At 47.9% G+C, this 13619-nt stretch overlaps 1 protein-coding gene across 4 annotated transcripts in view; it reads right to left on the bottom strand.

Annotated features, from left to right (window-relative positions):
* The window catches only part of sev (receptor protein-tyrosine kinase sevenless), a 142722-nt gene that overhangs the window by 16132 nt on the left and 112971 nt on the right, over window positions 1-13619 (bottom strand). For all 4 annotated transcript variants that reach the window (XM_055066513.2, XM_050171395.3, XM_055066514.2 and 1 more), the window contains exons 17-32: window positions 13354-13529; window positions 12656-12845; window positions 12330-12483; window positions 11331-11497; window positions 10562-10737; window positions 10073-10211; window positions 8635-8891; window positions 7805-8074; window positions 7089-7282; window positions 4930-5261; window positions 4153-4377; window positions 3477-3691; window positions 2978-3116; window positions 2397-2641; window positions 1766-1942; window positions 780-1090 (exon numbers count right to left, since the gene is read on the bottom strand). In XM_055066513.2, coding sequence (XP_054922488.2) covers window positions 780-1090; window positions 1766-1942; window positions 2397-2641; window positions 2978-3116; window positions 3477-3691; window positions 4153-4377; window positions 4930-5261; window positions 7089-7282; window positions 7805-8074; window positions 8635-8891; window positions 10073-10211; window positions 10562-10737; window positions 11331-11497; window positions 12330-12483; window positions 12656-12845; window positions 13354-13529 — 3367 coding nt within the window. The remainder of the gene's footprint in view (window positions 1-779; window positions 1091-1765; window positions 1943-2396; window positions 2642-2977; window positions 3117-3476; window positions 3692-4152; window positions 4378-4929; window positions 5262-7088; window positions 7283-7804; window positions 8075-8634; window positions 8892-10072; window positions 10212-10561; window positions 10738-11330; window positions 11498-12329; window positions 12484-12655; window positions 12846-13353; window positions 13530-13619) is intronic.

Here is a 13619-nt window from a genome sequence, read left to right as displayed (position 1 = left end):
CATGCCATTCCGCGTCATCTCAAAACGCAGCTGAGAATTCAGCCGTCACTGACATGCGTGTCTCGTTTGAGAGGACAAGATGTAGCCGCAATTCTTTTTAACTGTATACTGACCGAGTATGGTGAACCTAAGGTACCCCTGCCTCGTGAAAAGAAAGTGCGCTAAACACAAGTCAACAAGAAACGATGATGAGAACCCTAACATGACTGCGTAAAAGAATGGGACTTGTGGTGCAGGTCTGCCTCGGTTACAGCGCGGAAATGTTTTACTTTAGCAAACCACCTGCGTAAGTTGGAATACGTAGCCGTTTAGCGTGTTGGCCGTTCATGATTGGGACTACAGCGAGATTCTGCAGGCGACGTGCACTCGAGGAGCAGACAAAAATAATACGCGTGAGCATCGAATGCTTGCGAACAAAATTTGAGATTGCGAACAAAAATTTGAATGCCAACGCAACACCAAGTATTATTTCTAGTTTCAGATGACGATACATTTGCATGCGGAGACCCGAAATTAAACCAAGGCGAAAAAGAAAGGTTAAGAATTCAGAAAGGAAGCGACGAAACTCCAGAGTTGCGCAAGCTGACGCAGTCACGTTTCGGTGAAGCCGTAGTTTCTTTCTCTGTCCATTGTCTCAGACTGACACGCGACCGTACGAAGAGGTGCCACAGCGTCTATCGCTTCAGCTTTTAGGGGCGCGACTCAAAGCTTCTCACCTAACAAAACGCAAAGACTGAAGGCATAGCAGGCAGTGCTTGCCCTAATGACTCGGTGCGCACCTGACTTGCAGCTCGTAGAGGAGCAGCTCCCCGCCGTTGCGGGGCACGTCTTCCCAGCGCACCTGGAAGAGGTCCTTTCCCAGGAGCGACACCTCGGGCGGCGCCGCCTTGCCCGGGCTGTCGGCGAGCGTCTGGAAGGCGAAGTGTCCCGTCGGAGGCCACGGGAAGCTGTCGTTGAGCGAGCTGCGGTAGGTGAGCACCATGCGCAGCGAGTAGCGGGTCCTCGGCAAGAGCTTGCGTAGCGGGTAGATGTAGGTTCGGTTCGCCTGCGTCGCCTCGCTCGTGAAGTAGCGCCACTCGGAGGTGCTCGGCTGTACGCGCCACAGGGTTGATGGACAGAACGGAGAAAAGAGGAATACGTGGACTTAGAAGCACGAATATCTTTGCGTGAGAAAGAGAGAGAGAGAAAAAAACAAGCTTGCTTAGTATCGCGTTTCAGAAGAATGCGTACACGCACGTGTAAAGCCTTTGAACGAGCTGTAACTGCGGTGTTGGTACATATGTGCCCGCACTGTTTTACAAGTGTACAGAGGTATTCCTACTATAATGACTTTGATATGTCCTGGTGCGCGGCCACTAGATGTTCAGTAACGCTATTTATTGTGTTTCCTTTTTTTTTTTCATGTGTCCGTGCTCTTCTTCCAGCGAAATTTTATTTTTCAAGGCATGTCTATTCACGTCTCTGTCTGAGAATCATGAGATCCACGCACTTCTGACAAACAGTCTAACGTGTTTTCGCAAATCGGCAGTGCGAACGAATGGCTAGGCTGCTGAATCTCCCTGCTGATTGACATATGTGTACTAAGAGCAACAACTGCCCGATTGCAGAGACATATGACTTGCTAGCCCTGCCCAAGGCATGTGGGTGAAAGCGTCCGTAGTCGGCTCACATACAGAAACTTCGACAGTCGCGTACGAAAAGAACAACCTTCGGGTAAAAAAATTACCTCCGCTAAGCATTTACACGGGTCAGGCAGTGGTCTCACCTTCAGGTACTCGACCCTGTGGCTCAGAATGACGGGTTCACTCGGTGCTGTCCACGTGAGGTCCATTTCACGTGAGGTCACACGAGCTAGGGTGAGGTTTGAGGGCAAGTCGAAGGTAGTGACGGAGCGCAACTCGCTGTCGCTATGCATGTCACCTTTCCGGGAGTAGGCTCTCACCTGCACGAAAAATTTGATATATTGAATGAGAACACTGTAATAACGACAACCTCTTGACAGGCATATTAGATTTATTCATGAGATGAGGAAAAAAATGCATTCTCTTATATTTGTATGTTTTGTTTTGCATAACATGCAAATTATGGACGAAGGAGGATACTTTGTATGCTGTCAGCGTTTAGACGAGAACAACTGTTGAGAGGATGCCTACATCCGCCAATCCACTTGCCAATACATTTGCGACCAAACCGAGGCCCCATTTTTGGCCACCTCAAGTTCTTTCAAAAATCTATCTTCAATTGCTGTCTAGATTATTTTGGTTTATCAATGGTGTGGTCAAGTAGCTGCCAAATAACCTCTGCTAGGACATCGCTAGCTTCAAAACGCAAAATCATGCATCCTCACTCGTACACCCGCACAAAACAAAAAACCGTAGATGAAGTCAGTGGCTCACCAGGATGTTGTACTTGGTGCCAGGCACCATCTCCTTGAGGAGCATCCGGTAACTCAGTGAACGGTCATCGGTTGGTGCGCCTGTTAGGTAGGACATGGAGTGCCACTTGTGGACGCTGCCGTCGCGGTACCAGCGCACCTCGTACGACAACGGGTGGCCGTTGGGCTTAATCGGAGGCCGCCACTGGACCGCTATGCGAGTAGGAGTCAAGGGCTCCACTTGCACCAGGATCGGTTCACTGGGAGCTGAGAGAAGGGAGGGTCGTCAGAGCTTTAGTGGCCTGACACAAGGAATGAACTCGACAAACGCTTTACGCTAGAGCGTGACCATCAAGCCCAGCTTCTATTAGGCTGCTTCTCAATCCGCTCATGCGACGTTTCCCCCATCTAAGTCTAACAGTGGTGCAGCCTCTAAGTAAAGTGTACAGCTATGACATGACTTTTTCTCGTTAGCCTCTCAGACACGCATACGAGGGGCTTTTTGAAATAAACGTGATCTGGCGACGAACGAAGTCGGATTAACTTAAGGCCTGGGAAAGAGATGCTGCCAACTAATAGGTTCTACGCGCGACACCTACTCACCTCCTTCCGCAGTCAGGAAGATGGCGTTAGGTCCGGGACTCGACATTCCAATGCTGTAGAAGTTGCTCATTGCCACTCGAACTGTGTAGTTTGTGAACGGAAGAAGATCCTTGAGGATAACCGTTGTGTTGTACGTTTCCTGCAGGGAGAAGGCGTGACGTGACGGCAAGTTATTCAACAAAGAACACAACATACAGAGATTTTGCTAGCTGTGTCTGGTCACTGAATCATTTAAGAAATTCTTAAGGGTAAGCTATAAATGCAGCCATGGAATTTAAGGTGCAATATAAGACTTTTGTGTCTTATTACTTTATCAAAACTTACAAATTTGGTGTTAAGGGTGCCACAAAGCATGCATATGTCTACCTCACGTTCACTGTCGTTGAACACTTAATACAACAAACGATAAACCATAAGATTTGCAGCAACACTAGGGGAAAATGCTGCAATGAGAAAATAGCCACGAAAACTATTCTGTCAAGTCTCGACCACGTCATACCAGCGTCCTGCAGCCGTAGAGAGACTCAGAGCACTGCCACACGTTGTCCGGCGTGATCAGGCCGTAGAACAGCGTGTACTTGATGGAGGCCATCGAGACCTTCTGGCAAACTGGGGGTCTCACGGGCTCTGGCAGCTTGATGACCAACTCGTGCGAAGAGGACGAAACGAGCGTCGGCGCGGTCACGTTGTCCGGAGGTGACAAGCACTCAGCGTCTGTAAAGCGATTCGGAAAAGAAAAAAAACGCACCAGAACTCAATGGCGTTGCATCCACAACATGCAATTGGCAGATCTAAATGCCCGCATTCAATATCGATTGGCTCTGTGAAATGTATCGGCCCTTTATGATGATGTGTGCGTTCCAAAGAGTGCTCCTATAGCTGTACACCCTCTGCTTGACAGCGAACCGGACACGACGCTATTGCAGACAGAGAAGCGATGCCACCTTCATTTATCTAGCCAGAAGTTCTATCGAAGTGTCACGATACTGAAGTTCTGTCGGTGGCTAACGACGAAGACTGAGGCAGATAAAATGAGGCTAATCTTGCATTATCGCTTCTTTCAGAAAAATATTTCTAATCAGAGAAGCCGCACCGACCTCATAAAAATCAGAAACAAAAAGGAAAACGATATCTGGAAATAAGCGCAGGCAAGTGAAACATATATATACACGCACCGGGATAAGGTTGGAGGTGGTCGCCGATGGCCCGTATGCCCCGGATGCCTCGAGCAGCCTCGGACTGGACACGCCGCTTCTGTTGGCCGTGCGTGTTGGCGCCGTTGGGGGACGAGTCCGAGACCACCGCCGACTTGGACTTGTCGTAGCTGTAAATTTTGCCCGTCGACGAGTTGGACCAGTAGATGAAGAACTTGTCAGCGGTGAGACACGTCGGTGGCAAGCCTGGTGGGTGAAACGAAAACGCCGAGGTGAACTCAAAAAGGACCTCTTGGGAAAATTGCTGGGGTCTACGAAACATTATATATGGGCGCAAAAGTATAGACATACGAACTAAGGCAATATACACAAAGTAACGTTGTTATGTGTGTGTCCTTCCGTATGTGTACTTCTGCGCCCTTGAATAATGTTCAGCCAAGGCGAGCACGAAGTTGCGTGCAGTGTCTTTGTGATATTAGCGAAACCTATCCCTTTGAGTGAAAGAATAGGAAACGGCAAAAAACTAGGTATCTCCAAATTTTGTTAATTCTATAGCATTAGACTCTCTCTTGACGCTTTTGCCTTTCTTTGTGCAAGCTAGTATTACCTGAACAAACAAGGTAACCGCAAGGCACTCGCCATAATTCTCCCTACTTCTTATTGTCCATATACCCAACGACTCATATAGCCAGCGTACTGGAAACATGTTCTTTTTTTTTCAGATTACACGCAGGTATCATTCCTATCGCAGATATGTTGGAAGCTAGATGAACCTCGATCTCAGGCGGGCCCACTCACCGACGTCCTTGACCTCGGTGGCGTTGACAATCATGGTGCAGTTGCAGCCTTCCAAGTCGGCCGACCACACGTGACCGTAGTCGCCGTCTACCCACAACAGCCGAGGTTCAGTCTTGACCGACCTGTCCAGGGTGACCGCTTGCCCGACGGACGAGTGCGGGTCGCACGTGCAAGAGTAGCGGTCGCGCCGCTTCCGGATCCTGGACGACTGGAAGAGCTCGTTCTTCGCCGTGTGCCGCCGCTGGAAGAACCGGCGCGGGTTCGAGCCGTCCGCGTTGCACATCATGAGCGTCGTCGAGCCACGTTCGTTCGTCACGGTGTAGATGAGCGTGCTGCGGTTAAAACGGGCATAAAAATAATCCACGATGTTATTAAGCTACACTAACTCACTAATCAAGTGCATCACTAATCAGTCTCTTATGGGACACTTCCCAATGAGCGAACCGGAGATGCGAGAAACGCCTGAAGAGTTTCAGGTTAGCACCTCAATTTACAATGTTTTCAAAGGGAAAAAAAGGGGCCGTAATACGTTTATACTTGCACCTTACTCCCTCACCCCATTTGCACGCCTTTTCTGCTGTCGTGGATGCATTTAAGATCACTTTGTATTGTGATGCAAAACTCTCTTTACTGTACCTTTATTATAGCTGTGTCAAAACCAGAACTCAAGGGGGCAAAAATAGCAGGAAATGTTCTGAAAAACTGAAGAATTAATACAGTAAAGTATTGGATAGAAAGGTTCTATTAAAGCGGAAAGCTTCAGACCGACGATATAATTGTTATTTGCATTGTGCGATGACAACTGGCTGCAGATTTGTGTGTGTCGCTCTGACGGACGAATATTTGTTTCCGAACATGTGTTCGTTGTCTAGGTTATGATTTTTTTGCGCTCTCAGTCGGGAGACTCTACGAGTAGCCACCACGTTTCTGTACTGGCTAACCTATGCCCAGGCAAAAATTTATGCGTGACAGCTTTTGTTTGAAACAACTATGAGTCCACCGCAGAAAAGTGCCAGAGACCCTGACATCGGCAAACTATCATACCGTAATACGAGGTCCTGAAGCCTTACTGTACCGGTACCACTGCAGTATCGCATGGGTACCCTGTGAACTTATTTACAACCTTGAATGAGCATAAGAGTGTAAATCGGTGTATAACTCACGCACTTAACCTCAAAAGGATGTAAGGGCGTAGGTTACAGACGAAATTATACCCTTACCCACACGTAAATGTGTAAATTAGTTTCCAGTGTACCGTGACTGCAATGTATTTAAATCAACACAACAGAGGAAGCCTCTGCTGGAACAGGTAGCTCTGTAAACTTGCGACGGGCTACAAACAGCGACGACACTGTAACATGCCAAATGATGCATAGTTCAAATACGTGTTATTTGTTATAAGCGAAAATTCACTGCATAGCACCTTTTGAATTCTTCGTGAATGTACTGTGCACGAACATGTGACAAAGCTTCTCACACTAATGAGTCTCTCTACCGTACTATTTGCTGTCTGGAAAAATAAACCCATTTATCTAGCATATCATGCCAGCAATTGTATTATGTCACTCCAGTCAGTCGTTCGTGAAAATGCGAAACGCCCATAGCTTTAACCCTTTCAGACACCACTTTATCCCGTTGATTGAAATGTTGCTTTCACCACATCTCTTGCATCGTCAATTTTCAATTCAATTGTTTAGCGAGTTTTGCTAAGTTTACAAAATTCCGACTCAATGCGAAAACTCACTACAGGAACACGAAATATGAGAACATGTACTATTTCGTGTTTTGAAAAGTTTAAAAAGCACTTATCCAGCCACTTGAAAATTATGCCTGGTGCATGACACCAGGCATAATGGTAAACACACGTAAAAAAACAATGAAAGAAGTGAACCCGCTACATACAATATACTGACACAGAGTAAATACACCCAGCCGTCTACATTCCCATTCATTTTGCTAAAACTTTCTGCACGTTATTCAAAATTGCAGCACAGTTCTGATAATAAGCGTTTCAAGATGTATGAAACACATTTTAAATACCATTACTTTCATCAGTGCTTTTGCTATTGATGCGCTCTCCTGCTGTGCACAATTGTGTAGACAGCGTATCAAAGGGTTAAATATGCCCAACATTATAGCACCGTGGGCAATCGACTTGCCTGGTGAAAGGGTCGACTTCGACGGAGTTGATGTGTTCGCTGCTGTTCAGGACGCTGTAGAAGTTGTGTCCTCGGTTGAGGTCCATGACGATGATGGAGCTCTGCCCAGTGGAACGCTTATTCTCCGTCCAGTAGAGGTACCGACCGACCCAGTCGATGGCGAGGCTCGTTCCCGCCGACGGAAGGCTGTGCACCTGTTTAAAAATGGCGAGGCGTGAAACATTGACTGCGGTTGGTACAGTAAACAAATTGGGGGGCTTAACATCTGTAACCAACAAACGGACTACGAGAGAAGCTGTAGTTGTGGTTTCCGGATTAAATCAATCCAGAACTGACGAGCTGAGGGTCGTTATCATCCGCGTAAATCTAGGTACGCGAGTGTTTTTTTTTTTTTTTTTTGGCATTCCTCCGTTATCTGAATGCAGCTGCCGCGACATGGCAACGAACCCCGAGACCTCGCGCTTGGCAGGAGAACGCCATAGCCGTCGAGCCACTGCGACGGGTTCGTGGGCACACAAAGAATCTATATCTGCGCATGCAGGCTTTCTGCTGCCCAACAAAGGTAAATCAGAGTAAAAGCAAGATGCGGGGCGTTCAGTTGTCGCTGTACTACGATAAAAAGAATTACTATCTCCCAAGCAACTTTCCTTTTTCTCCTTTGATTAGGCTACTTTTCTGATGGCAACCGCTCTGAGCGGACAGGGCTAGTCGCTCACCACGCTGATGTTCGATCCGTCCAGCGCCGAGGCCATGAGGAGCCCTTTCTCCTCGAGCCAGAAGACGCGCCCGTCCCGACCCAGGTAGGCCAGCGCCACGGGTCGGCTGGCCTTGCTCGAGAGCAGCCGCTCCTGGTGCAAGTCGACGTCGCTGAGCTTGACGGCGTCGGTCTTGGCGAGCAGCAGCCGAGGCACGGGGTGCTCGCGGGCCGTGCTCATCTGCACCACCTCGCTCATCGGGCCCTCGCCGGCGCGAGTCGCCGCACCGACCTGCGCGCACGAGTGCGGACGCACGAGGACAGTGTGAGATATATATACGACTGCTAGATCTCGCTAGTAATGTGCAAGCAGCGACGTCAAGGATCGGAAGGAAGGAGGGAAGTAATGGACGTGAGGAAGGGAGAAATCGGCTTCATCGGGGCATGTTCCACAAAACAATACATCCCTTTATCGATGGAAACTGAAAGCTGTAAGTATTCTTAATAACGGGGCTCAGCGTTATATAACTTTAACAGTTGTTTAAATCTTTCAACAGGAGGTCTCATTCCATTGCATGGCTATGAGACTTCTTTGCGTAACCGTATGTAATAATAGCACATGACGAAATAGTGAATATGACTTTGATTGTGAATGAAATCGGGCAAATGTATCATGCACTAAAAGAAATGGATGCAACTTTGCAGCTCCTAAGTGTGCAACAGAAGACGTTTTACGATTCCAACAAAATTTCCTGCCAGTGCGCGAGATATGTAGGCAATAAAAAATACGGACGTTTTCCCTATGTTTACCGCATGATGGCGAGATCGATGCCTGGCCCGCGTAGCCCTCACCTGAAAGTAGTAGGTGGTGTTCGGCAGCAGGTCGGTGATGCGGTAGTGCAGGGCGTCCCCGGAGACGCGCACGTTGCGGCACAGGGTGCTGATGCTGCCGTCCTTGAAGAACCAGCAGTTGACGCGGTGGCTCTCGATCACGCCGTTCGGGTGCTGCGGCCGCGCCCAGCGGAACTCGGCCTCGATGACGGAGCGCTGACGCAGCGGCGACGACTTGTGGCTCACGAATACGCGCGGTTGCAGGGGCTCCGTGGGCACTGCGAGGCGGGGCAACCACACGCACGCGTCAACTACGCGCCAGCCCGCGCCTGCCAGAAGCGAAATTTCACGGGGGAAACGCTGACGAAAGCGTCAAAGGGCTTACTTTTGTTTTTCACCTCGCATACCTCATTGCCTTGACTTGTGAATATAGCGTTTTTTTTTTTCGTGCCACACTTTCTAATTACTATTTTTTTTTTTACATCCAAAGTATTTTGAGTCGAAACCTGCATTGATGACGACGGACGTTGCGTTATTTGCGCGGAGCAGCTCAGTAGTACACTGATAGGCCAAAAGCTGGCTGAACGAATTCTGGGGTTTTACGTGCCAAAACCACGATTGCCACCATGTCCCGTGCCCCTAATGCACGGGACATGGACCTCTTTGCATTTCGCCCTCATACAAATTTGGCCGCCGCGGCCGCGATGGGGTCCCGCGCCCTCGTGCTTATAGCAGCCACCGTGGCGGGTGTAAAAAGCCGGTTGTACGCTCACTTGATAAACCCAAGGAATGAAAGCATCACGTTATTAGTTAACTGCTAGTTAAAAATTTTCCACAAGAGAGAGAGAGAGCAAGGAGAGGAAAGGCAGGGAGGTCAACCAGACGAGCACTCGGTTTGCTACCCTACACTGGGGATGGAGGAAAGGGGAATAGAAAGCGGTAAAAAGGGAGAGAGTAAGCACCGAGGGCGTGTGGGAGGATGCGCAGGGACACTATGAATGGTCTCTTAAGCCGGTGCACTTCAAGTTATGTACTAGTGCACGAATCGCTTTCCGAGGGGGTGCCAGTGACTCGTGGTCCTTGTTTGAAGAGTAAAAATGAGCTCAAATCAAATTGCTTAATTTTTCCCATATGTATACATATCATAATTACCACGATCGCGATATCACACTTTAGTGCCGCATTAATAATACAGTCATTTAGCGCAAGCAGTTTACTTCCTGTTGAACACTGAATTGGCGCGTAATATGAAAGCGACAAAGCAATGTAACACACTGAAAAAAGAAAAAGAATGAAATATTGGTGTTGGCATGAGGAAGATGAGACTGAACTCTGACCATCGTCTCATGGCACTAAGAGAGAGGGAAATAAATGGCGCGGCTTGAATGAGTTGCCCACCGGAGCAAAACAGGAAAAAGAAAACCGACTGAAAGAATTACGCTAGCGATGTTGTGCTCACCTGACATTGGCGAATAAATCACGGTAGCCGTCGGCCGCGAGGAGGCCCAAAATGTGTAAGCCCTCACAACAATCTCCAGGCGAGTGTAGGGTCTCAGAAGACTTGACGATGGATACACGAAGCGATTTGCTTCGGTCACCTGAGTATTGAAAGGAGAAACATAGTATTGCTTAGTGAGAGAGCTATGTTCACGCTCAGCAATAAATGAGTTACGCACAGCACGCGACTGCCGCCTGGCTCTACTACTGCGGCGAGTCCAAAGAATGAGAGGAGGGGAAGTACGTTAGACTCGAAATAATGAAAACCTCTCGCGTCCACATGATTTTTTTTTACCTCTGCATATCTCGTATCGCCATCTCAAGCTCAGGCCACTCTTGGGGTTGTCTTGCAAACAGCGTTTTATTTTACGTGATTTCATATCACACGTATATCGAATTTATTTTCGAGCGAAGCAAACGCCCTCGTGCACTGAAAGGCTGTCGAACTCACCTGAGTGTAAACCTCGCGGTCGTCCTTGATCCTGAGCTCATAGTGAACTTTTCCGTAGTTAACATCGCTCTCCAGGGGCCAGATGATCGTGAAATTTTCCCAGGTGCCGATCACCTGAATTCCTTCCGGCATTATTTGCGATGGGACGACGTTAACCACCGCTTTGTCCATGCCACCTAAAAGAAGGGCGGGAAAAAAAAAAGCAGTTTCAGGCATTTTCACAATTCTCGTCATGCCCAGTGGATAACACCCTATGCACGAAAAAGAAGGCTCCTTTTCTAAGGACAAGCGACTCCGAACCACTCTTGACGCAATAAGGATAATGAACAAAATAGTAGTACTGTGGTCATCTCCCAGATAGCCTCGATCCTGTAACTTATATTTTAACTCGTCGGTAAAGTAATCAGCTAAGATTGTCCTGGAAAGCAAACGCAACGTGACCCTTTCGCTGTCTATATGCTGTATTACGTATAAATACTCAACGGACGCTTATGTGAATGCTAAACATATCTTGTGCTCATATTTCGTGCGGAGCAGTAGGCAAGAGAGAGAGAGATGGGGATATGAGGAAGACAGGGATGTTAACCAGTCCAGAATTTGGTTGGCTACCCTACGCTGGGGGAAAGGAGAAGGGGAAGAGAGAGAAGGGAAATAATTTTTACTTCAGGCCGACCTCTCTGCTTTCCATTAAGCAAGTTTCTCTTTCACGAAAACGACTCCATAGGTCAACCATAGCTCAAAAAATATCAGAGACGGGACAGCCTTTTACCTGGATAGGGCTGCAGTGACGAGTCGACCACTGCCAGAGCCTTGAGTTCAAAGAGACCCAGTCCCTTGAGCGTGGCAACGCTCTGACCGAGCATGTTCGAAATTACCGCTTGCTTCTCTTGGTGGATCCAGTAGAGACGGTCGCTGAAATACCACACCGGTCCTTTCCTGAAAGGAGAAAGGTGGCCGAAAATCAGCGCCAATATAAGCATTTCGTTAAATAAGGTTTGCCGCGTTTACAGATGCATTTAGGCCAGATACACGGTCTGAGACAGTCTTCATAAAACGCAAACAGGCAACTCCGTACGTAACCACAGCTGCCTTTGTGCTCAGCAATCGTACACACATAATAAATCTGTAACTGTGAAACTATCATTAAGGCCCGAAAACAACCAGTCTTTTCATTCTTCAGAGCTTTGAAGCGCTGCGACTGCCATACGAGACGCTATACATATCCTAGAGTCAGGCCAAGCCAGAAACAGCGGGGCCTGAGTATTTTTGATGAAAGGTGTTCAGTTCCGCGTAATGCGACAGGCAACACTGGGTTTGCAATTAAGTGAGAAAAGCAATTTTACTCCAAGTCACGCACCAGTGCGTCCTAAGGGGCTGAAGGTGAAGCAGGAACGTACTACGTGCACATTCGTGCATTGGATTCAAATTTATGCACGTGAAGTAATCCTTCTTTGGACACCAATTCCGTGGTCCTATTTACTTTGCACAGTACTTTACATAGATTGCATTTCTTTAATTATCATTGCACGGGCATCCTTATCTTCAGTAACGTTTGGTCCTACTGAACTGCTCATAGTGCTTAAGGTAACATAGATATCGATCCTTTGGGGATAATAACATTCCAACACTGGCTGGATATGCTAAATGTTGGCCACTTTATGTGCGTGCGAACAAAGAAATAACCTGAAAATCCATATTTCAAATAAAGATACAAATCCAAAAATCCAAATATAAATCATATAAAGCATGATAACTGTTCCCTACTTACATTTCACTTTCACTAAGAGGACCAATGATCTTCCCGGCGATGTGGTTGTCCTGGACATCTTTTCTCATAGGTGCTTGAAAAAGCTTGGAGCCTTCGAAGCTCCTAACCATCCAGTACACCTTTTTGTTGCCGACGTCTAGCGTTAGGCCCATAACTGCAATGCAAAAGCAAAGAACCATGGGTCAAGCGAACATCATTACACGCCACTAATTGAATGGGGCTATGCAATGCAGGCATCAGTTTTACGAAATGCGTTCGTATGCAGGTGCGCTTAGATGCGCGCACATGCCACGTTTCATGCAAGGTAGGCTTTTCTGGGTGCTCACCTTGTTTTCCGGAGAAGAGCCCAGTCTGAAAGAAAGAAAGCCTGTCGTCGCCGTTGAGGCGGGAGCATTCCACGCTGTGCGAGGTAGCCCAGTAGAGATAGCCGGCCAGCGAGTCCACGGCTATCTCTTGAGCCATCGTTAAAAAAGGAAGCGCTTCGGGGTGCGTGCCGTCCAGGTTGGAACGGGATATCTGCGAGGTGCAGGTGAGGGCAGCGTTAAGTATAGGATGAAAACGTCCGTTACAGCAGAAGTTGACGATATTTACATAAAGAAGTCTGGACACTAAGGGAAGTGCGATAAGGCCATATCGAAGGACAACTTGTGTAGCAACTAAGTCCTAACATTTGTCTGCGGTCGCTCATTGGCTCCCTCCAGGGAATACCGGTTAATGAAACAGCGCACAATCAGGCTTGTGCCGACAGGCTGCCGTTACCAAAGAAGCTGACTCGTGATTATGAGGGAAAAGCAATGCTATATCCTTAAAATGTATGTTGAAATGTAGAGCAAGAACAGAAGAGAACAATTTACAACGGAACCTCAACAACGCCCAAACGCTACATCTGCCCTCCTAAAGGAGTCCAAAACACGATCAACGTCGACGGCAGTTTGGACCAGCTTTAATTTTGCTCAACGTGCAAATACTTCATGTAGTGCGCTAAGCAGAGCATGACATTAGTGGTTTCTCAATTATTGCTCACCATCTGTCTGAGCGGACTCGACCAGTACAGTTTCGGTGCCAGCCAGTCGACTGCCACTGCAGCGGCATGGGTTATGTTCGGCAGTCGCTCAAGGGAGAAGTGGGACGACACGTTGTACGTGTAGACCGCTGATGTGTTAGTGTTCAGGAACAGTTGGTTCTGATACCAGGCGATGTCTGAAAAAAAAAAAAAGAAAGAGCACATAGCGCGTTTAACGTGAGTGCAAAGCGTGAGGCCCACACTTCGAATGACACAGCGCAAGAGCT

This window comes from Dermacentor andersoni, chromosome 6 (genome assembly GCF_023375885.2).
Source record: "Dermacentor andersoni chromosome 6, qqDerAnde1_hic_scaffold, whole genome shotgun sequence".
NCBI classification, from domain to species: Eukaryota; Metazoa; Arthropoda; class Arachnida; order Ixodida; family Ixodidae; genus Dermacentor; species Dermacentor andersoni.
Note: the sequence above shows the minus strand (reverse complement) of the source record. Positions and strands in the feature narration are given on the sequence as shown.